The sequence below is a fragment of the Typopeltis vanoorti genome, chromosome 12, assembly GCF_054136105.1.
Source record: "Typopeltis vanoorti isolate ZY-2024b chromosome 12, IOZ_Tvanoo_1.0, whole genome shotgun sequence".
NCBI lineage: Eukaryota > Metazoa > Arthropoda > Arachnida > Uropygi > Thelyphonidae > Typopeltis > Typopeltis vanoorti.
Genome location: NC_143560.1, coordinates 20,995,084 through 21,021,355, shown reverse-complemented (window position 1 = coordinate 21,021,355; position 26,272 = coordinate 20,995,084). Strand labels below are relative to the sequence as shown.

Genomic DNA, 26,272 nt, shown 5'->3' with positions numbered 1-26,272 from the left:
AAAATTCGTCAAAACCCGGGTAGAATGAATTACATGGCTACTAGTTGAAATATCTGACAGGATTCCATGAAAGACTTGCTAACTAGTTTAACGATGTTTTAGAAGGACGAAGCAAAGAAGAGTGGCTCACAGCAGGGAAAGCGTATTTGATCATAAAGGATAAAGAAAACGGCCAAAGCCAGAAAACGTCCAACCAATAACCTGCCTGCCGACAACTTTTAAGCTACTCACAGGCATATAGTTGTCTAAAACGCATGTCAGAAAAAGGAGAATCCATTCGGATAATACGGTAATCAAGCTGTCTTCTGGGATGAGTTGTTTATTATTATAGGTCGGAAAATTTAGCTTTTCTTTAACGAACATTGTAGTTTTTAAAGTGTAACTATTTTGTTTGCATAACAATTGGAAAAATGTACGTAGAATATTAACAAAATTAAAAAAGGTATAGCATAAAACAAAAAGTTAACTAAGTTTATTTCTAAGAAAGTTTTCTATAAAATAGAAATAATTATACAGAAAACAGAAATTTTTTCAAATGAACTTAGATATTCTAAAATTACAGTTGAGAGAACTGAGACACTTTAATGTCCTAAACCGATTAATTATTTATGACTTGTTGTGACTCTTTTAACAAACCCATGCAAAAAAGATTGGAAAAAAATACCATTATCAAATCCTTTTAATCTTCATAGTCACCTGATTCAGTGTCAGAATCGCCAACCCTTTCACTTAAACTGATCACCAAAGGTTCGCATAATTCTTAGATAATTCCTTCTCTGTCCCAATACATATTTTCCAACGAGGTGACATGAAAGCAATATTTTCCCCAGTTTTGAACAGTAATACTTTCAATCGCCTGTTCTGAATGCTTAAAAAGTTTCGACATGTCAATATCTCCAGTTACGTTGCGATGGCGAATGAAACTTTTCACTTCTGCCCAAACATACTCAATAGCATTAATATTGCAATGATATGGTGGTAGCCTCAAAGGTAGAAATCCATGCTCTTTGAGCATCGTGTCGAATTTAAATAGTTTAGTTGTGGGCGAGTTTCTTTTGACCAAATTAAGCAATTCAATTTTTCGCATATCTGGGGAATGAGAAATGTTATTTGCAGAGAGCCAATCCATAAGAACTTGCATCTTATTAGATCAATTTGGAAGTTTGTTTAATCGAATAAAGTGATATGAAGCGTTATCAATAATAACAACAGCATTTTTGGGAAGGTTTGGAATCAGTTTTTCTTGTGCCCAATTTTCGAAGATTGTAGAATTTATTTTCCTATGGTAATTGGCTTTGCATAGTAAGTTTGAATTCGGTAAAAAACCCATTTCTCCACCCACACACAAAATTATTATGCGCCGCGAGGCATTTCCGGTTTGTAGCACTTCACATTCTACTTTAGACTGCCAACATTTTCCATAAGTTAAATTACTATCAATCCAAGTTTCATCTAGATACACAATCGGTCTTTTCTCCTCCCTGAAACGTCTTATTGCTCTCAAATACTGCGTTCTAGATAAAACAATGTCACTTCGCTCCATGAGAAGTTTCCTTTTATTCTGGGACTTTTTAAAACAAAAATCCGATTTTATGAAGTATTTTCCTTAAAGTTTCTTTTTTCCAAGGAAAATTAATTTTTTCTTTAAGCACAGGAATCAATTTCGGAACAGTTGGCACTCTTTTCTCGACCACGTAAAATTCCTGAATAGTTCTTCTTATAACATCTACATCAAAATCATTCAAAGCAACGGTTTAGATGGTTTCTTTACTCTGGCGCTTTTTTTAGGAGATTTAAATTTTGGCTTACCTTCACCTTTTGATTCCCTACGAATTCTTTTAACAATCGACCCCGATACGCCCGCAATTGCACTTGCACGTTTTATGACTTGATAAAGGGGAACAAGGAGACGATTCTTTTTCGCAGAATGTCAGCACATTATTCAATATTCTTTTGCAAGAGCTACTGAAACGTTTAATAACATAACGTGCTGACTGTACTGGATCCATCATACAAATTAATAATAAAAAAATAATGCAAAAAAGCGACAACAGAAATCAAGCTAGTACTAGTACAGCGACAGACAAGAACGCACGTGATTTCGCATGTTGGCGACCAATTCGTACATCCTTCATTTCTTTCTCCCCTTCAGCATGAATCGACTATTCTTGGCGAAATGCCAAGGAGAGATCTACAAACGGTGGGCGAACTATTCTAGCTGACAAAATAAACAGCTATCCTATAGCAAATTCTCTTTTTCTAATTGAACAAAACGGTAGCATCAAAAATTCGAGAGGCACAAAAGACCAATTGCTGATTGATAAAATGATTCTGAAAAATTGCAAACGTAGAAAAATCAACCTTTGTGGATTGGATAGATTATAAAGAAGCGTTTGATTCAGTGTCTTATAGTTGGATTTCAAAATGCACAGAACTATTTGGTATTAGCGAAAACATACAAACATTTTTGCAATCCAGCATAAAAAATTGGAAAACAACGTGGGTTCTGAATAGAGAAGAAATTGGAGAGGTAAATATAAAAAGGGGTATCTTTCAAGGATACTCATTATCTCTTCTATTTTTTATGTTATCACTGATCCCCTTAACTAGAATTTTAAACAAAACTGCTCATGGTTATCAAACTGCGCAAAAAGTACAAAGATATCTCACCTTTTATACATGGACGATCTGAAATTGTATGCGAAATCAGAGAATGAACTCGGATCATTGCTTAATATTGTGCACATATTCAGTCAAGATATATCAATGGATTTTGGCTTAGACAAATGCACAATTGCTGGAATAACAAGAGGAAAGTTTAATGATCTGAACAAAATTGAGCTGCTCAATGGTAAAAAAATCAAGGCAATAAAATTCGAAGATAGCTACAAATATTTGGGAATTTTAGAAGCATCAGAAATTCTGCACAATAAGATCAAAGAAAAAACTAGAACAGAATACATCAGGTGACTAATTTAACTCCTTAAGTCAATGCTTAATGCTGAAAATTTGATAAAAGCAATCACACCTGGGCCATAACTGTTCTGAGATATTCAGCAGGCATTGTTGAATGGATAGAGGTGGAGGATTTAGACCAAAAAACTCGAAAATTAATGACAATGCGCCATGCCCTCAATCCTCATTGATAGGCTCTATCTATCACGCAAAAAAAGAGATAGAGGATTATTACAAGTAAAGCAAGTTAATGAAGAAGAAAAACGAAACTTTGAATGATTATCTGCAGCAAACAACGGAAAAAGTTTTAATTGAGGTTAAAAATGAGGGTTTATTTGAACCCATTAAGACAAAATTGGAATACAAAACCAACCAAGTAAAAATGAGAACTGAAAGATGGAAAAATAAGGCATTGTATGGAAAATACCTTCACAGCATAGAGGACAGTGCTGACAGCAACTTGACCTGGCAATGATAGAGAAATGGAGTACTAAAGAAAGAAACAGAATCGGTAATTTTTGCAGCACAAGAAAAAGATTGTGCAAAGAAAAGGAAGAAACGGTAAACCAGATTATAAGTGGGTGCAACAAAATCGCACAAATTGAGTACTGTAAAAGGCATGATGACGTAGCTAAGATAAATCACTGACATTTATGTAAAAAGTATGGGTTTAAAGTATCTAAAAACTATTAGAACCATAAAGTTGACCAAAAGGTGATTGAGAATGAAAAAGCTAGACTACTCTGTGATTTCAAAATCCAGACTGACAAAAGCTTGGACTGTAATAGTCCGATATAACAGTGGTTGAAAAAAGTGAAAACAAGGGTGTTCGGTTTATCGAAATATCAGTACTAGGAGATAGTCTGATTGACGACAAATAAACTGAAAAAGTTACAAAGTATCACGAGTTGGAAGTCGAAGTTGAACGAATCTGGCGAAAGAAAACGAAGGTTTTTCCTATAATAATAGGTGCTTTAGACGCCATTCCTAAAACATTGAAAAAACATTCAGAAACACTCGATTTAGATGGATTAAAATTTGGGCAGCTGCAAAAGGCCTCTTTGTTCGGCACAGCATTCATATTTAGAAAGTATTTCCACATCTCATAGGCCCTTGGGTAGGACTCGAATCTGTGGAAGATAACCAGCCTTTTCAGTAGTGGACTCAGGATTTAATCTTGGTGTGTGTGGGGGGGGTTGAGTAGACGATTTAAGAATACACACTACACATCGTATATGCCCTATGACCGAGCATCTGCAATGATTGTTAATTCATAAGTAGTATAGAAACAGAAGACAAGATAGAACACAGATTAAAAAAAAAAAAATTTAATTAGGAAACGATTTTTTGAAAATTTTCTAGTTTTGTTTTCCCCTTTTTCTTGGGGGGGGGGGACAAGGCCTCTTGGCCCTCTCTCTGGGTGCGTCACTGAGCCTTTTACTTGAGACTGAGGAAGCAATTCAAGCTTCAAAAAAAAAAATCAGCTAACGCCTTTTTATTCTCGTATACGGAAGTAGGCGGGGCCATTTAGCCCTATCTAACTTTTGGAGACTGAGTGGGCAGTTCAATCTCCACTGGTACCAATTAGAGATAGATGGCCCAAGGCTATCACTAATTAAGTGGTACACAGTGAAGAGAGACAGCTCAAATGTGCCGCCATCTCGTGGTCCCTAACCTTAACACAATATATTTAATGTCTGAAATAATGTGGGTTCTACGGTCGATTTTGTTGAGTTTACGGGACGAAAAACCCGAGTTTCCGGGAGGAAAAACCCGCTTGCCCGTGCCAGAGATCGACTAACTCGGGAACCGGTCGAAAAAAGGCTTGGAAAAATTTCCTCTAGTTGCCGACTAGACTCGATACCAGGTCTTCCTTCGTGCGGCCAAGCGCCGTGGTCTGCAAACGCCACATCCACTGAGCTACACAGGCTCTCGCAATTCAAGCTTGGATGAATATTATATTCATATAAAAAAAAAAAAAATCAGCTAACGCCTTTTTATTCCCGTATATATGGGAGTAGGCGAGGCCATTTAGCCCTATCTAACTTTTGGAGACTGAGTGGGCAGTTCAATCTCCACTGGTACCCAATCAGAGACAGATGGCCCAAGGCTATCACTAATTAAGCGGTACGCAGTGAAGAGAGACGGCTCAAATGTGCCGCCATCTCGTGGTCTCTAACCCTAACACAATATATTTAATGTCTGAATAATGTGGGTTCTACGGTCGATTTTCTTGAGTTTACAGGACGAAAAACCCGAGTTTCCGGGAGGAAAAACCTGCTTGCCCGTGCCAGAGATCGACTAACTCGGGAACCGGTCGAAAAAAGGCTTAGAAAAATTTCCTCTAGTCGCCGACTAGACTCGAAACCAAGACTTCCTTCGTGCGGCCTAGCGCGGTGGTGTGCAAACGCCACATCGCCAGTACATATATATATATATATATATATATATATATATATATATATATATATATATATATATATATATATATATATATATATATATATATATATATATATATATATATATATATATATATATATATATATATATATATATATATATATATATATATATATATATATATATATATATATGTACTGTATATATATATATACACACACACACACACACACACATATATGTGTGTGTGTGTGTGTGTGTGTGTTAAAGATGTCAAGCTATTTTAAACCTGGTTTTACTCCATTTCCCAAGTCATCAGACAAATAAGTCAAATTTGCGTCTGTACGTATTGCAAGTCTAGGTGACCCACAAAGTAGTTCAAGTCTAGGTGACCCACAAAGTAGTGCAAGTCTAGGCAACTCGTGGTAAAGGTGGAATAAACTCTGATCACTATTCTTGATATTTATCCTTAATGCAAAACCCATTTCCTTGAGGAGATGTATGATGCTATGCATTAAAGGCAAGGGGCCACAACCCAGACCGGTTTCGACCTTTACTGAGGTCTCATCAGTGGGAGCCAGGCTTAGAAATACCAAGGTTAAGTGATACAGAGCTTATAAGTATTTTATCAAAACAAGTTACTATAAGGTGCTTTGACCTTATTAAATAAAAATCTCAGGATGAGAGATAGATGTAGAAAGTTTTTTTACGTTGGGTATAATATATGTTAAAGATGCCAAGCTATTTTAAAGCTGGTTTTACTCAAATTTCCTAAGTAAGCAAATAGACAAATAAGTGAAGTTTGCTCCTGTAAATACGTAAATAGCTTGGCATCTTAACATATATTATACCCAAGGTAAAAAACTTTCTACACACACACACACATACGCATATATATATATATATATATATATATATATATATATATATATATATATATATATATATATATATATATATATATATATATATATATATATATATATGACAGAATGATCATTGACTCGGTTAACATACATAGTTTTAGGAAAAAAAATTAATCCTTCAATCCTGTTCATCTAAATAACAACTTAAGCTACAACCTCCCGGATAGTCATTCAGCTGTAATCATGTACTGGCGTTCACGTGATGCAGCAAGCACGCACTCTCCCAACAATGCAACAAATGAAAGAACAGCTTCAAATACAACTACAACGTTTTAAAGTTAATTATGTATAAAGACTGTCTATGTTGTTCATAGTCTTTTAACCCTCAATGTTTAGTTTTTTTTCTTTTATAATGTCACTTGAAGAAGGCTGTTACAGGCCGAAACTAGTAGTGTGTTTATATTAAAACCTTTTTAATTAAATCTCGGTTCTAGTCATTCAATTTTTTTTTTTCCTAAAACTATATATATATATATATATATATATATATATATATATATTCTTTTTTCTTTTTTTTTTTCCAATTTGTGAATTTTACATCTGTGTTAATTTTTTTTTCTTCCGGGAGTTATCCGAAATATCTGGCAATTTTTTACTGTGATTTCGAGATGTGCGTATTTTAATACTTTTGTGCAGGTTTTCTGTTTATCAAAAAGTATTAATTCAACGTCATAGCGAATAGCCCGCATCGCTGATTGGTGGAGGAATAAACGAGGCGATTTCAAATGCATGTGGCCAGATTTTATTGCAGAAGTCGTTATATAGAAGTGTGTTCATTTTATGTAATGAAATAAAAATGGATAAAATTAACTGGGATTATGATTGTCCGCAGTATGTAGACTTTCAGTCGCTAGCTGATGAATCGGATTTGGAAAACTATTTTGGTAAAATTACTGTTTTAAAAACTTTTGGTTGTTAGTACTGACACACTAAGCAGATGTCGATAATGTGTCGCGCTGTACAAATTATATGTTCAAATGTATGACTTTATTCACACGCACATATGTATACACACACACATGATCAAATATGTAATTTCACATATAAAGTCTTTTCGATACAGTCTACATAAAATAGAGTTATTAATATTTTGAGGGTGATGCTATATATATTTTTATCACACACACACACACACACACATATATATATATATATATATATATATATATATATATATATATATATATATATATATATATGATAAAAATATGTAACTGTTTATTCACATATAAAGTATTTGATATGGTCCACAGAAAATGGTATTTTGAGGGTGATGCTAAATAATTGAATTTTGTTGTTTGTGTTGCACACTTCAGGAAATTCAACTTCAATCCAACTTGAAAAGAAATTTGTGTGGTTGATCTCTGAAACACTTTTATTATGATTTACTTTCTAATTTTCAAGTGATACAACAGTATTTTGTTTGTAATGTGGTTATTTATCATAGTTCATTCATTTACTGTATAAGTAAATCGTTTTGAGAACTGCGAGCTTTATTTATAACAGAATATTTTATATTATATAATACAGTCTTTGATTTTTTTTTATTACTAGAAATTGAAATTCCATAAATATGGAATAATTGAAATAATAAATATTTTTGCATATTAATTCAGAATACTCACCTAGAGATTCAACGCTGGTAACTGTTCTAATCTTTAAATGTACCTGTCCTGTCATTAACATTAATAGTCATGTGATTATCACAAGATTTATAAACTACATGCTAGTTTGTTATTTTTATGTTTGCCAGTTGTAAGTAACATGAGGACTATTTTTAGAATCAGCATCAACTATAAAACATCTGCCAATCTGAACAAGTATGGCTATATTAATTTGCTTAAGATATGCGAGAAGGTTATTCTCAGTGACCAGAATTTGCATAGCTTCTCTCTCTGAAGTGAGACTAGATGTGAAGTTGAGCAAATTTTTTTATCAACAATCCCAGATGGCAACTTAGACCAGTATATCTTTTCAGTTATAATTTGAACTGTTTCTGCAACTACATAGTTGATTGCTTTATAAGGTTGCAGTTTGTGCTCTAAAGATACTAGCTGGAAGTTCAAAATATTATCAAGTTGAACAAATTTTTTACCAGTATTGTTTATACTGTGAGGCAGTGAGCTAATGAGGAGAATGAGAATAGTTGGGTGATGGAGGTGTGTTTCAAAAAAAGAAGAAAAGTTGAATGAAGTTATGGGCTGAGTTACTAAGTGGAAAAGTGACATCTGGAATGTATTTGGAAGGAGTGCTGGTCAAGAAAATGTCAACAATTTTACTAGGATGGTGTGGATTATATAGTATTCTAGTTGTAGATGGTATTTGTGTTAGGTCAGTGTTCACAGCAGTTACCTCAGTATCTCTTGATCAGTGGAAACATATTTAGACTCATGTGTGCTGGTGTAAGTTCATCTTCAGGTTTTATGAAATGTACTGACACAGTGAAATAATTAAACACAGATTTGATAGTTCCAATGTTTTCTGTCATCAAAAAATCTGGGATACAATATAAAAATTGTAATAGCACACAAAAACAATATTAAACTGGAAACCGAAAGTCCTGACAGGTTGTGTGCTGGAATTGCCTTAGACTGACAATAGTTACAATGGTGGATATATGTCATGGGTTCTTCAAGACAGATGTTAGATTTCACAGTTGAATCATAATACACTGCAAGAACAGGAAATTTTGTAAAAACCTGGAACAGGGATGGAGGAGAGGGACTGGAATATAATGTGCACTGCTTTCAGTTTGAAAGCAGTGCGCATTATATTTCTTTAAAGTTGTAGCAATTTTTTTCTGAGGTAATCTGATACAGAAAATACTAAACAGCATTATTATAATCTGTATGTTGAGGGGTGGATGTAAGGTGATATCTTTACATCCCCCCCCCTCAATATGATATAATTTTTGGAAAATCATATGATTTTCTGGAGTATTGGCCGTTGATGTGATGGAGAAAAGAGTAATATGTCCAAGTCACGTAGTCAAATGGAGAAGAAATTATTAATTTAGGTGGATAGACGGTTTGAGAATTGCAGTATCAAGAGGATGATTTTCTAAAGCGCTCCATATAGAAATTATTAAAGAAAAGAAAGAACCCACAGATGTACTCTATCTGTTTATACATGGTATCCTTCAAATAGAAGAACTAACTGGAAAGCAAAATTGAAGAGATCCATTTAAAACTAAAATTTTGGATTAAAGATTTGAAGTGGATGTTGCAAAAAAAAAAAAGGGGGAGGGTGGAACAGGTGTGTACAAGATACCCTGTTCTTGAAGCTTGTCATGTTATAAATGATGTTAACAGAAAGTGGAAAATCTGTTAACATCACCTTGCAGAACACAAGAAATATATCCAATGCCACAACTATGATCAGTCTAGCTTGTGCTGCACACCTTGCACAGAATCAAATGAAAAAAATAAAGTACTATGCTTAACCACAGCAAACACAAACTTAAAGACTTTGTTGGAATCAACAGCAGATTTCAAAAAATTAACCAAATACAAATAAATATGGCTGTGTGAAACTGCCTGAGATTTAAGAAACAGTAATTTTTAGACCCTATTGTCTTGCATAGAATGAAATGTGTGTGTGGGGGGGAGAAATACATTACAGTAAATCCAAACTTGAAAGACTTTTTTTTTTTTTTTGGAATCAACAACAAATTTAATGATATTGGGAAGGATTTGACATGTGATATACAGCTGTTTGCTGATGATGCAAAGATAGCTAGGGTAATCAGGACTGTCCATGTGGTTAGCCTAGTGGTTTTGCACTTCGCAACCATATGCCTGGGGAAGGAGTGTCCTAGGTTTGATTCCCGTCAATGACGTGAGGAGCTTAAGGATCTTCCTCAGCCACAGCCAAGTTAGCTGGTCTTGGGCATGGACAAGAGGGTTTTTTCTGCCATTTTATCTGGGGTTTTTCATCCCCCAAGCAGGCAAACCAGCCCCATGAACACATATGGATTATAGTCATGAATACTACCCTTAGGGGATGCAACAAGGAGTGATCAACCGGCTGCATTAATTTCGTTGTGAACCCCTCATTAGAGGGCTCTACCTATCCTGAGGGGATGGATGAGACCACTCAATCAATCAGGACTGCTGCTGATATGCAGTACTTGCAGAATGATTTGAATAGTTTGGAATTGAGGACATGTGAAAATTGCTGTCAGTTCAATGTTAATAAATGTAAGGTCATGTACTTTGGTGTGATTAGTTATCCAGTGTCGTATTATATTGGTGGGGGTTATGCTAGAAGAAACTGATCAGGCTAGGGATATTGGAGTGTTAGTAGATAGCAAGTTGAAGTTCAGGGACCATGTATTAAAGATTGCAAATACAACTGAGAGAATAATTGCAATGCTGAAACCAGGGCCCCCATATCCTGAAGCGAGGCTCCAGATCAGGATTTTTGGCAAGCCTCCTCTACCTGTCGCTCAGGTTAAGGACAACACATTTCTCTACAGGGTTTAGGATCAATTAGTTTAAATGATAATACAAAAGCATAGCCAAATCATTTTCGATGCACAAAATTGATAAGGGATTAAGTCGTTCTTGGCTATATCTAATATACTTTAAAAATTCCCATTATGAGTATCTCCAATCTTCGTGTTCTCTTCTTGAAATGCTAAGCCTCTGGATGATAAAAATAACATTACATTACAGCACTTCTGCAATGGATCTACAGTCCATTGCAGAAGTGCTCTCCACTTATTTGTTTCATATTGAATTTGTAGTTGTAAGTTTTTATCGATTCCATGTCCTTTCAATGACTGCAAAATTTCCAGGCCAAATATTGTTTTCTGTGTTCGGCACTTTTTTTGTGAAGAGGCAATATACCATACAACTTTTTCCAATGCTTATTTCTAGGTGAAAATCCTTCTTGGGCTAAACTGCTTTAGTTTTCGTTATTAGAGTCGCAAAAAATACAACATGGTAGACAATAAAGATTTTCTTTTGATACACTCCATGGTAGACTCCATTCTCTTGGAAAATGTTCTCTTGTTCTTTCATCTTTTGTTTTTGTATAGAGCAAAATATCTTGAAATTTCATACCATTAAGATCTCTTGGCAATTCCTTATAAATCTTTTGGAATTCTTGAAAGCTGATAGTTCGTACCATCTCTTGCCGCATGTTGTGTGAGATTACTCTAGGCCAAATACTAGGGTCATCATATTTTATATCAGATTTTTCAGCAGGGCCTGCAACTGAAGCATCAACTGTATCATATTCTTTCATAGTCACTCCTGCAGGTTTTTCACTTGCGGCCTTTTCTTCAGTTGCAAGAGGTTCACATGTAAAGTCGCTTGACTTTCGACTGCTTTATGAGTTTCAATTTGACACTGCTATTCTGTTTGGATTTCAATGTCACAAACATTATCACCACCTTCACTATGATCAGTACTGGGAACTATGTCCTTTTCATTTTCAGATTTTAAGAATGTGGTTATGAATTGACGACCTTGTGATGCTTTCGATTTTCTCTCTCTCGGATTTAAGTTTCCTCTTCTGAGCTCCGGACTTATGTTTGTACTTTGAATCAGACATTGGGATTTTATTTATTTTAACTAGAACGTCTTTGCTTGCTTGAGAGCAATTTATTTAAATATTTTTAATATCTTAAATTTGTATGATCTGGAAAAAAAATTAAGTTTGTTTCATACAAAAAAATCATAACTAAAAAGGCTTTATATTTTCTTTTACTAACTAGCAAAATTTTAATCAGTTAAAACAAATCCTTCTCAAATAAAGAATTTTGTAGAAAATTTTCTTTTTTGAGATCAACTTAACCAACTAAAACTATCAAATAAAGCTTTCTCTTTTATGAATAAAATAAAATTCTCTCATTGTCCATAGCATAGGCACTGGTAGGGTAGTGTGCTGGTAACATCGGGGTAGCGTCAGCATTGAAACGACGGCATGCATAGAAAGCGAGACGGACGGACAAAAACCGAAAACTAAAGTAAATCCTTTCAATTTGGAAGTTCAGAAGCGTAACCATAAGTCTGAAAAGATGGATAATGGGTTGGAAACGATTGTGAAAGCTAGTAGTCCTTCTCAGCACATATTCATTCTTATTTTATAAAGTTTCTTTTTGTCTTTTGTTAGTCTCACTTAACTAGCCGATCCAACAAGATGGGCCCCCCAGGCTAGAGCCCTGTCAGCTCTACCCTTGTGGGGGGGGCCATGGCTGAAACGAACTTCAATGTGTAAAGATAAGGACGTCATTTTGCCTCTTTACGAGGCCTTGATAAGACCTCACTTACACTGTTGCATGTAGATCTTGTCTCCTGGTTTCTATGATGATTCTGATGCAGTGGAGAGAGTGCAAAGGTGAGTGTCAAAAATTATATCAAGACTGGAATATTGATTATGAAGACAGATTGAGAATTTGTAGGCTGCAGACACCAGCAAACAGCAGAAAGATTGATGATAAGGTTGAGAGTTAGACTTCTGAAAAGGTTATACAGAATTTTAGTAAATGGGATTTTTTATTTTATGGAGGGTGGGGGAAGGATATGAGAGCATTCTTGGAAGTTAAGAATGAATAGTGTCAAGGGGGGGGGGGGCTAGATTTTTCTCTCATAGAATTGTGCGTGATTGGAATGGATTGCCATTAGATGTTGTGTAAATAGCAAGAATGAATTCAAGCAGAGTTATGACAACTAGTGCAAATAGTATGTCCTCCCTCGATGAGTTTGTGACATCCTGGAGTTCTGTTCTCTCTTAATAGTAATAATAATAACAATATATCATTTAAACAGTGATTGTCCACAGAGCCTTGTGGACATTGCTAGTCACCTGCTTTCTTCTGGACTGTGCTACTCCACATATTACTGTTTTGTATCTACAACCATCCTCATATGCATATCATCACCTTCATATCCATCGTCATTTGTGTAACAGAGTTCCATATGGTATTCTGTCAAGTGTCTTTGTGAAATCCAGCAGTATTTATCATATAACTGTTCCTTTTCGTTGTGTTCCATTCTTGTTTATTTATATATTTCCCTTATACTTTACTTTCCTTTATATATCTTATTCTTTTCTTCGCGTATCGTCACTTCCGTACTAGAAATCTAAGCTGTTGCTCCTCTTAGTATCCTAAAACATTTTATTTTTTTAAGCTGCGCCATTTAGGGTATTTAGTTTATAAAGAAATTTAAAACAAGAAGCAAATTCCTAAATAAGTCTAGAAGTGAAATAATCATGTAGTCATAACCTTGATCTCGTAATTTAACTTTTTTTTTCTCCCCCTGCGTCTAGGTTCGTACGTTATAACAAGCAGTGCATTGAATGGCAATTTCAGACAACTGAATATTTGATAAGCAAAAGTTTATTAAACTCATAAATACAATACAGTACATTAAATTCTAAACACTACAATTCAATACTAAGATGATACAATGTTAATAAGATAAGCAAAGCACAAAATATGAAAATTTCACACTAGTACGTGGGATAAACTGTTATGCCCCCACAAAGGACTCTACACACAAGATAAAGGGGCTTTCCCGTTAACAATTAAGTTGGCTTAAATCTTTCACCCGCTTAAGCACAATAAAATGACACAATAATTCAATTAGACACAATTGGATTACTCACATTAATTTACAAGAGTTATTTGGACTTAGCAATTCCGTTACTACAATGAACGCTACATTCAATTCTCTTGACCTTTCTCAGTTAAGGGTAAATTACATATACTAGTATCTATACACACTATCACTCATTCAGTAATACTGATGAACTAGTTTCCTCTTTCTCTATACTATTAAGTGAGCTAAAGTCGTAGTTCAACTCTCATTCAAATCCTTCAATTGCTTAGTAATACGAATTACAATTACAGCCATATTAAATTAACAGAATTAACATAAAACGTTTTACAATACCGTTTGATGAAACTCTTCTACTAGACGTTACTTGTCTGCAATTCCTGAAGAATATCTCCTTCTGTAGTGGGACGAATCCGGGGTTCTTTGGATCACGGTGACAGTATATCAGGCTCCTTCTAAGGAAACACGATCTATCTGCTGATCTGCAATCATCAGATACGGCATGAGAATGTCTACAATTTCTATTGATGATCTCTTTCTTTTAGAGCAGGATTGGCTTAGTATATAGTAAATACCTATCCTCCTGACCATGTGGTGTCCTTTGTTCTCAATGGTAGGAAACCGGGACCTAAATCCCACTTCATGATATTCCATGTCGTGGCGGACGGAGGGAACTCCTGACCGGCACTCAGTAAAACTGCATAAGGTAACCTCCAAACGAAAACTGGCAAAAGACCCTGTGTGTGTGTGTGGGGGGGGGGGTCCTAACCCTTTTATATTATGACCCTATCGGCACCTTCTGCAATTAATTTTCTTCCCCCCGCAATATCATGATACATTTCTCGTAACCTGTTAGGGTGGCATCTCCCTGCTGAAACTTCTACCTTTGGTGGGCCGTGTGCACGTGACTGACTTGTGGCAGTGTCTAAATCGGGGACTGTGACCTTGGACTTTACTTTGTTTCTAGGTAATTCTATGAGTCAGCTTTATCAAACTCTATCAGCTCACCCAATTTTTCTAAGAATTAGCATAACTTACAATCTCTTGTTTTAAGCGTATAACAAGCAAGCCTTTTACATGCAAAACTTTTATAACTAAATACTGTAAATTAATTATCTTATTTTTCTAATATTATACAATCAATGTTCTTATACTAGTTAACAATTATTCTTTTCAATATATTTATTTCATTTATACCAAGATGCAAGCACTATTTTCTCATTAAGGTTTCTACTTGTTAAATTGTGATCAAGTAAATTCTCTTATGAAGTTTACAAGGATCACAAATTTAACATTTTATTTAACTCAATTGTCACTTTATTATCATCATCATCATCATCAAATTCCTGCCATGTACCCTCAAGGGTGTACAGGATATGATAGTACTACATGAAAAAAATTACATCATTATTAACTTTCTATCTACAATTTTCCTACAAATCAGTCTGTTACTTGTCAAGACTCCAACATTATCAGATCTTATATTTCTATCGTCTAAGGCACTTTGTACCATATCAATCCACCTATATCTTGGTCTTCCTCTGGGTCGTTTTGCTGCCAACCTGGCAGAGAACACTTGTTTTGCTAATCTTTCTTCGCCCATTCTGTTTAAGTGTCCATACCACCTGAGATTAGCTCTGCTAACGCATTCCTGGATGCTGACAATGTTAAGTTCTTTCCTAATATCCTCGTTGTAATATGATATTGCCATTGATGCCATCTGTTCACGGCTGTAATCTTTCTCAGGACTCTCATATCTGCGGTCTCTAGTCTTTGGTCAAGTGTTTTACTTCTGACCCAGCTCTCAGATCCATAAGTTAAAACTGGTTTGAACACTCTCTTGTATATAGCTAATTTAGTGTTCGGACTAATTTTTCTCTTATTCCATATGAATTTATTCAATTGACTTCCTATCATACCAGCTTTGCTGATTGTGTTGTCTATTTCTATATTTAATTTAGCATCTTCAGTAAAAATTGTGCCTAAGTAGCTGAAATGTTTTACTTGTTCCACAGGTTCTCCATTCACAACACAGTTGACATTTTCAATGATTCTGCCTATTTTCATTGTCTTTGTCTTTTTATTGCTGACCTTCATACCATATCTATTACAACAGTTATTCAATTTAGTCAGAGAATCTTGCAGACTTGTAGCGGATTTATTTAGAAGTATAACATCCTCCGCATAAAGCAGAGAGCTGATATTAACATCTCCTATTTTGATATCATGTTTAATCATGATATCAAAATTCTACTAATGCTACTAATGGTTCACGCAAAAAGTTAAGCAGGTTTGAGCGTGGTTAGTAGTTGGAAGGGAATAAAATCGCTTGATGCTGTTGGCACACTCTCCCTCGATGAGTCTTTGGACTCCCTGGAGGTGTCACATAATAATAATAATATCAGTTCCTTCCACAGCAGCATCCTCACTCGGATAACAGATTTATGCATAGGGTCGCTCAATAACTTGTATGCAGATGACATCTTGTTGTGTGTAGATTTAAGAGAAGAAGCGGGAACTAAACTGGAAATATGGAGAAAAGTACTGGAAGAGAGAGGTATGAGACTGAGCAGAAGTAAGACAGAGTATATGTGTTGCGCAGTTGGTGGCAGCCAGGAGACAGATCTGGAGCTTGAAGGAAATGTCATCAGGAAGGTGAGAGACTTTAGATATTTAGGTTCAACAGTGGAAGAAGATGGAGGAGCTGAGAAGGAAGTGGGATGCAGGATACAAGCGGGTTGGAGAAACTGGAGGGAGATGGCTGGAGTGTTATGCGATAAGAGGGTGCCGATCAATCTGAAAGGCAAAATTTATAGGACAGTAGTGAGGCCAGCTATGACATATGCTATAGAAACTGTAGCCCTGAGGAAAAATAACATCAGCAGGATGGAAGTAGCAGAGATGAGAATGCTCAGGTGGATGTGTGGTGTGACCAGAAAGGATCGTCTGAGAAATGACTATGTTAGGGGAACAGTGAAAGTTACGAACTTAGAAGCAAAAATACAGGAGGCAAGGTTGAGATGGTTTGGTCATGTGATGAGGAGGGAGGACGAATATGTGGGAAGAAGGGTCATGCAGATGGATGTGCAAGGAAGGCGGAAGCATGGGCGGCCAAAGAAGAGATGGAGGGAGCTGGTAGAAGAGGACTTGAAGATGAAGAACTTGGATGTGGTGACAGCCCAAGACAGGAAGGTGTGGAGGAGACTCATTACAAACAGTGACCCCACTTAAGTGGGAGAAGCTGCAGAAGAAGAAGAAGTTGCTCAATAACTCAACTATTTTGTTTACCTCTGTCACTTCTCTATTATTATCACTTGGAAAAGTTATTCTTCCATACTCATTCTTCCTTTTACTTGCCACATAGTGAAATAATTCTTTGGGATTTCCTCTGGCCTGCTCAGGTAATTTCTTCTTGCAATCTGATTTTGTCTTTCTTACCATGGTTAATCACTTTTTTTTCTTCTGGGCTTTGTACTGCTCGTGAGCCTGCTGATCTCTTTTTTCCTTATTATACCTTCCACAACATTTATTATTATTATTATTATTTTTTTTTTTTTGGAGCTTCTGCTTGGTGATGCTACTCATTAATCTAACTCTTAAGTGATTTATCCTCCTGACCATGAATATACAATGTGATATTGCTTCCTTCAGATACTTCTTGATTGTCTCTCATGCACTACTAACAACCTTCCGTTAAAACGAATTCTCATGCTGTTGCACTCTTCTATGCTGCCTGCTAAGCCTGTTAATCACTAGTTCTGGAATTTCACATATATAGCACTTAACAATAAATGTGGGAAAATGGGAATTAAAACTGGAAATTTCCACTTTTTGCACCTTTCCAAGTTGAGACCACATTGCCTCATGCTATTTCAAGTAATTATCTCTTAGTAGGTGTACAAATTCTATTTATTTTATTTCCTTCCTGCCAAGTGATTTTTTTTCTCCTTCAATTCTGTGCCCATAGTTGAAGTTCCCCCCCCCACCAGTAATAATTACTTGACCTGTATTCATTGTATTTTGCTGTTGCATATCTTCCACATCATCCATAGTGCCCTCACTCCCTCTGACCGCAACAAATAACTGTATATTTTGTCCTATTAGTCATTATCTCAAATGAATTGCCTTCCACATCTCTTTATGGTCACAATTGATCTGCTACATCATCAGCAGTTGCTCCCATTCTGTCTTCTCTATCCTTTCTGAAAATAAATCCCTCATATTTTATCCCTGTAACTACATCATTCATTGTCATCCAAGTCTCACTAAGCCCCATAAATTTTGGGGAGGTTGAACTAACTAATGCCAGAAACCTTCCCTCTCATTCTTGATACTTCTAACATTATTATTATTATTATAATACAGGTATCTCCATGGAGTCAGAACACTCATTGTGGGAGATCCATTTATTCACGTACTAGCCATCATTCACATACCTATCATGCTTCTCCTTAAATTCATTCACTGATGAAGCATCCACAACCATCTCTGTCAACCCACTCACCATACTCCAAGTAAAAATCCTAGTTCTAACACCCTTGTTGACCACACTCTTATACAACTTCCACTGGTGACTCCTTGTTCTCTCCCTTCTTGTCATTTATTAAAAAACTCTTCAGTCTCAATCCTATAAAATCCCTTTAACAACTTAAATACTTCTATCATTTCTCTTCTTTTTCATCTGTCAGCTAATTTTTGAAACCTACAAACCATAAATCTATTCTTATACGGAGCATTCCACAGACCTGCCACAATCTTAGTCACTTGCCTCTGGATCATCTCCACAACTTCATTACCACAGAATCTGGGAGTCCAGCTTTTTGTGCAGTAGTCGAGATGTGGCCTTATTAAAGCCTTATATAGTGGAACAATAACCTTTCTATTCCTGCTTGTTAGTGTGTCTTCAACAACCATGTAATCGGATGTGCTGTTTTGGTTACCTTCACAATATGCCCTCTAAACTACAACTCCCTAACCACAATTACACCCAAGTCCTTGGCTTCATCAGTTTCAGTTCCATCAATATAGTACATAGCTTCTGATCTCTTCCCAAAGTGCATGATCTTACACTTGGCCCCATTAAACTGGCTGTCATTTACCTTTGTCCATACTTCTAATCTGTTTAATTTTTTCATGCAGGATCTCTGCATCACCTTCATTTACCATTGATCTTCCCAGTTTAGCATCATCAACAAACTGAACATTTCCTGTCAAATCATTACCTATATCATTGATATACAAATTATACAACAGAGGACCAAATACTGAGCCCTGTTCTGGACTCAACTCCAGAATCAACCATTCTTTGATAATTGTCCATCAGCCACCCTCTAATCCAAATCCCTAGATTCATATCCTTCCCCATTTGCTCCAATTTATGCAATAAGAGTTCTATGTGGAATCTTGCAAATGCTTTTGTTAAGTCAAGCAGTATCACTGAGTAGCCATTTCTCTTATCCAACTCCATTGTCACTTGATTATAAAAAGTAAGCAAACTAAGTTTCTACCCTTACTATCTTAAGTAATCTACCCTTCACAAAACCATGTTGCTGCTTATAGTATCATATTCCTATCTATCTATCTAGTCCTGAATTGTGTCTTTCACCAATTTCTCCAGTACCTTAACCACCACTCTTGAGATGCTTGAGATTGGCCTATAATTTGCTGCTTCTGTCTTGGAGCCTCCTTTATTCAGTGGGACTATTTTGTCCTCTTTCCACTCCAATGGCACCTTTCCACTATTGATGCTAAAACAGTTTGGTCTGAGGAGCTGATAATATGCAACTTTCTCATAATATGCATATGCAGACTGATATGCCATCTAATCTCATGGCTGTGTTCGTATTGAGGTTCTGCAATATTTCAAGCATCTCCATTTCTTCAACCTCTATTCTTCTATCAGTCAATGTCACATCTGGTCACCACCTAGATGGTACACCCCTGCAAAATGCTTACATAGCAATTCAGCTATTTGGTTTAGCTCTGTTCCCCCATAATAATTACTCAACCTGTACTCATCATGCTAATTTGTGAGTGTATGTTATCTACATTCTCCCATATATTCCTTGGATTATAACAGCAGCCAATTATATATTCAGCTTGGTTGGCCACTCTTTCACACTAGATAGCCTCAAATGAACCTCCCTCTGAATTCCTGTCCACCTTTATATACGTCTACTCTTTTGGCTTTAATTCCTCTGCTGTCATTAGAAAAACCACTGATCTAAACGGATTTGGTGTCAGGAGTCTTGAGAAACTTTTCAACCTTATTTCAAATACTTCTGGCATAAGTATATATAAACTGCAATACCCCTTCATTTCACAACCTCTTACACCTTGTGTTACTTAGCTGACTAAAGTTAACCTGAAGCGCTACATTTTGTATCATATGATCACTCTTCTGCATCCCACCTAAACATTCTAGTTTCCCTGACTTTGTATACCCGAATGCTCACTGAACACTTTCTCAAGACTCCTGACACCAAACTCGTTTAGATCAGTGGTTCCCAAAGTGGGCAGTACTGCCCCTTGGGGGTGCTGGAACGATCCAGGGGGCGGAGCGGTAGTGGCCTCATGAGCAAAAGAGGGCGGTGAAAGCATAAAGGACAAAAATTAGGTGCTGAAAATAATTTATCATCAAAACTTTTGATGATATAGCTGTTGTATAACGTAAGTAAAGGTCATAATGGTTGCTTTATTTTCCAAGGAAACGTACAAAATGCAAGTTACAGCCAACCAACGTTGAAGTCCGGCGGCAGGTCCTAGCAAGCAAAGTGTTGGCAGGCATGCACAAGTGATTGGGATTTTACAAGTCCAGTATGCATCGGCAGGAACATGTGAACATTATGACTTATTCATTGTATAATACTATAAATATGTGAGATGTATGAAATCAGTTTTAGATTGTTTCTGAATTGTGTGACAAACAGTTAGCAATTTGATGTAGTACATAAAAATTTTAGTGCATATTTGATACGTAGTCAGTACTTACACAGATTACACACAAAGCAAATTATTGTTGTTCCAATAAAACAGGAGGTTTCACTTGAGTATTTTTATAACTTTTCTTATAAAAATAATTTGGTTTAGGTATGTGAGAAATTGCATTCTGGCAATTTTGTAAATTTACTTTTAGAGATAATATCATGGCTGAACCTAAGCAGAAATGTGCGCAATATGATATCAAATATTTGATACTGCTTTGTTCAATCGGCTACAAACAAAACATTAGCAATGTGCCTGATTTGCCAAAATGTTTTTTCAAATGAATGTATGAAGCTTTCAAGACTTCATACATTCATCAGTATGAATGTATAAAAACAAACCTGCCAAAAACATTGGCAGGTATGTTTTCATCCAAATTAGATGATGATGATGATGGGTTGCACGCCTCTTACAACATTTCCTTACTGATTGCTAAATCGGGAAAACCACATAATGTTGGTGAAGCACTAATCCTACCAGCTGTTAGTGAGGTCATACGCACTGTACTGCACAAGCCAGCCTCTGATATTATCAAGAAAATTCCTTTGAGTGATAATATACTGCAACGAAGAATTGATGAAATGGCCCAGGATGTTGAAGACTCATTATATCAGTATTTAAAAACAACCCAACTCTCTATACAACTTGATGAGTCTACTTTACAAATGAAGCCTTACTTTTATCATATGTACGATGCATAAAAGAAGAAAAAAATTGCTAAGAATTATTATTTGCTAACTGACACTAAAGTAGAATCGATATTTCATGCATTGAGAGAGAATCGCTTGCTGCTCCATACATTTTTAAAGAAAAAGAAATCCCTCTGAATAATATCTTGTCAGCTGCTACCAATGGTTCTCCAGCAATGGTAGGGTGCTATCGCAGTTTTATTGCATATTTCAGGGGTGCTTCCAAATTCCAAATGTATTCACTGTACACTGTGTGATTCATCATCAACATTCAGTTGCCAAATACCTGAGTGATTGCCTACACAGGTTGTATTACAGCAGTTGACAAAATCAAAAGTCATTCATTGAATGACAGATTGTTTGGACAACTTTGTATTGAAAACGAAGAATTCAATCACTTGCTGCTCCATACAGAAGTTCACTGGCTATCAAAGGGATGCCTGTTTGAATCGATTTTATAAACTCTTTGACTCAGTACTACAGTTTTTAGGAAACAGAGTTGATTCTTTATGAGCCAACTTGATTAATTTCAAAAGTGACATAGCTTATTTGACTGACTTGTTTAACAAATTTAATGAAACAAATCTAGAACTGCACAAGTTTAATAAAAATAATTTAAAAGAATTAATAAGAATTTAATAAAAACAAAAGCTGATATTTCTGTGTTTGTCTCAAAACTTGTCCTGTACAAACGAAACTTAGGATGAAGAAAATTCAGCCAGTTTCCAAATCTATCATCAGTAGAAAAATGTGATGAAGACTTGCTCAGTATTGTCAGCACTTGAAGGCTCTCCATTGTGATTTCAACCAACAATTTAAAGATATTCTTGAAATGAAAATACCCGATTAGGTTTTGGATCCATTTTCAAGTACAAACACAGAAGAATCTTTACAATCACAAGAACTGATAGAAGTAGCAACAAATGAGCAATTGAAATTAAAATTAAAAAATGGGTACCAACAGTTCTGGTTGCAAAAGCAGATGCCCATATTTTCATTTTTTTTTTTTTTTTTTTATTTTTTTTTTATATATACCCATACTTTATCCTGGATTGTGGGCTGTAGTAAAAAAGATTTTAATTGCATTTCAATCATCATATTGACTGGAACGTGGGTTTAGTACATTCACAAATCTTTTAACTAAAAATACAGGGTGTCCCAAAATTCACGCAAGATTTAAATTTAGCGCCATTTGTGCGGTAAAGTGTTGCCAACGAGAAAAAAAAAAGACAGCGTGACAGCTGACAGTTCAGGGTTATTAAAAATGGAGCACTACACGAAAGAACAACGCACTTTCATTGTTGAGCAATATTTTTAAAATAATGAAGGTTTGGCAGCTACAGTTCGCAATTTTCGTACAAAATATGGTCGGAATAGTGATTTAACTTCATCAACTGTGAAAATATTAATTAAAAAATTCAAGGAAACTGGATCAATTAGTGATCTTATACAGTCTGGCCGTCCTTCAACAAGTCGTTCAACAGAAAACATCGAAGCAGTTCGTGAGAGTGTTGCTGAGAGTCCAGGAACATCGATTCGGCACTGTGGTCTTGAAACGGGCATTTCGAGAAGCTCTCTACAGCGTATTCTTACGAAAGATTTGCATCTTTATGCTTACAAAGTTCAATTAACTCAAGAACTAAAGCCTATTGCCCACACACAGCGAAGAGAGTTCGTTGAATGGATTATGGAACAACAACAAGTGGATTCTTATTTTTCGAACAAAATCATCTTCAGCGATGAGACTAATTTTCATCTTGATGGCTTCGTTAATCGACAAAATTGTCGCATTTTGGATTCACAAAATCCACGAGCGATTGTTGGGAAACAAATGCATCCACAACGTGTCACTGTTTGGTGCGGAGTTTGGGCTGGAGGCATCATCGGTCTATTCTTCTTCGAAAATGCGGCTGGTAAGGCAATAACAGTTAATGGTGCTCGCTATTGCGACATGATAATCCAGTTTTTTGTGCCTAAATTGCAAGATGTGGATGTGTACGACATGTGGTTTCAACAAGACGGTGCCACATGCCATACAGCCCGAGAAACAATTCAATTGCTGCATGAGTCATTTCCTAGTCGGGTAATTTCCCGTTTTGGTGATCAGAATTGGCCGCCCAGATCATGTGACTTAACGCCGTTGGACTTTTTTCTTTGGGGTTTTTTGAAGTCTAAGGTTGATGCCAACAAGCCCACGACCACTCACGCCTTGAAAGAGGTAATTGAGCGCCATATCAACGAAATTCAGCCACATTTATGCAAAACAGTCATGGAAAATTTCGACAAAAGAGTGTGTATGTTCCAGCATAGCCGTGGAGGCCATTTACCCGATATGCTATTCCATGCATAACCCTATACTCCATACTTTATGAATCAATAAGAAATTTCAATTTTTATTTAAAACCCTGTGTTTTCTATCAAAATTACTTCTTGCGTGAATTTTGGGACACCCTGTAGAAACTGACTGCAAGTAGCTGATCACAGTAATTTAAGAATGCTGCTGACATTCTTAACACATCTATATTTGTCAGCAGCATATCAATAAATTGGTAGCAGCATGTCAGGCTCATCCTTCTTATTAGGATTGTTTTTAATATTACTGATTGTTTACTATTTTGTGTGTGATTTATGTTTGTTTTCTTAATTTTATTATTATTACCGGCAACTCCAAGGTCTTTAGACTCATCGAGGGAGGCCTTAAACATCATGTCAAGAACTATTCAGCATTTGCACAATATCTATCATACTTTGCTTTGAACTCATTCACAGTCATGGCACCCACAACAGACTCTGGCAGCTTATTTCACTCATTCACCACTCTCCAAGTAAAAAACCTAGTTCTAACACCCTTGCTAACCACACTCTTGTTCAGTTTCCATGGATGGTCCCTAGTTCTCCCACCACCAACACGCCTGTTCTGAAAAATTTCATTTTGAATTGATCTTGTAAAAACCCCTCATTAATTTGAATGTCTCAATCATATCACCCCTTTTCCACCTATCAACCAGTTTGTGTAACTCACAAATCTTCAACCTGTTCTCATAAGGTTCATTCCATAGACCTGCTATCATCTTGGTCACTCGCCTCTGGATTCTCTTTACCTCTTCCCCACCACCACCAAGAAACCCTGGCCCCCCAGATCTGTGCACAGTAGTCAAGATGGGGTCATATTGAGGCTCGATAAAGAGGAACAATAACCTGCTTGGCTCTGCTCGTCAAAGTATTCTTCAGTAACCAAGCAATCTAATGAGCTGCTTTAGCCCCTTTTGCTATGCTCTCCCTAAACTTTAAATCCCTATCCACTAACACGCCCAAGTCTCTGGCTTCTTCAATTTCCTGGAGTACGGTTCCACCAATGTGGTATACTGCTGATGATCTTTTCACCCCAAAATGCATAACCTTACACTTTGCTACATTAAACTGACATCCATTCTCGTTAGCCCAGTCTGCCAATATATCCAAATCATACTGCAAACTTTTGACATCATGTGTATCAACTATTGCTCTACCCAACTTTACATCAGCAGATCCTTTCATATATCATTAATGAACAAATTTAATAGAAGTGGTCCAAGAACAGAACTCTATGGCACACCACTAGTCACAGGCCTTCTTTTGGACTCTCTGAATAAATTACTCCCTGATATCTCTCCATCAACCATCCTCCTATCCATCTCACCAACTTTATATCCATCTCCATGTGCTGTAGTTTACTGATTAGGATTCCATGTGGTATCCTGTCAAAGGCCTTTTTCAAAGTCAAGCAGTGTCACTGTAAATCCATTACCCTTATCCAATTCAGCCATCACTGTATTATAAAACATCAGCAAGTTACTGAGGCATGATCTACCCAATGATGCTGTCTCCCATACAGTATCCCCTTTCCATCTATCCATTCCTGTATTTTGTTCTTGACCAACTTCTCCAATACTTTGACAACGACTCCTGATATGCTGATCGGTCGGTAATTTGCTACAGCAGTCTTGGTGCCTCCTTTATGCAATGGAACTATTTTCCCTTCTTTCCACCCCCTCAGGACTAACCCAGCGTTGAAACTAAGATGAAACAATATGGTCAAGGGCACTGACAATTCCTTTGCCACTTTATATAAGACACAAGCTATATATACCATCCAATCCCAAAGATGTATTTACATTAAGGTTCTGTAATATGCTATTCACCTCAGTTCCCATATAAGCCATCGGCTCCTTCGTTCCTGCAATATCACCGGCTGGATGATATACTCTTGCAAAGTGTTCACTTAGTAATTCTACTATTTTGACTGATTCAGTTACCTTCCCACCATTAGCATTCCTTAAAATCTTTTTGCTGTATACATTTTTTTCTTTTATTTGCAGCATATCGAAAGAACTGTTTGGGATTCTCTTTAGCCTACATTGCTAACTTCCTTATATAATCTGTTTTTGCTTTTCTTACCACACTAGTTACCCGTCTGGCCTGTGCCTTGTACTGTTCGTGTGCCTGCAGGTCACCTTTCTCCTTAAATTCCCTCCACAATTGTTTCTTTGTTTTGCAGCTCCAGCTTAATGGTGTTATTCATCCATTTAACTCCCACTTGATTTACTCTCCTGACTAGGTATGCAGTCAGCCATTATTCCCCCTCAGACACTCCTTTACCACTTCCCATGCCCTATCAACGTCCAGTCCTTGCAGTTTTACATGCTATGGCACTGATCCAAGCAATCTCTTAAACTTGTCAACTTACCAGCCCAGCAATTCCACATAT

General features: G+C 36.3%; 1 protein-coding gene across 1 annotated transcript in view; it reads left to right on the top strand.

The window, feature by feature from the left end:
- The first annotated feature begins 6,932 nt into the window (after positions 1-6,932).
- The window catches only part of LOC150100619 (targeting protein for Xklp2 homolog), a 293,999-nt gene continuing 274,659 nt past the window's right edge, over positions 6,933-26,272 (top strand). Inside the window, exon 1 of the mRNA XM_090401739.1 lies at positions 6,933-7,168. Within this exon, the coding sequence (XP_090257865.1) occupies positions 7,081-7,168 (88 nt within the window). The 5' untranslated portion in view covers positions 6,933-7,080. The remainder of the gene's footprint in view (positions 7,169-26,272) is intronic.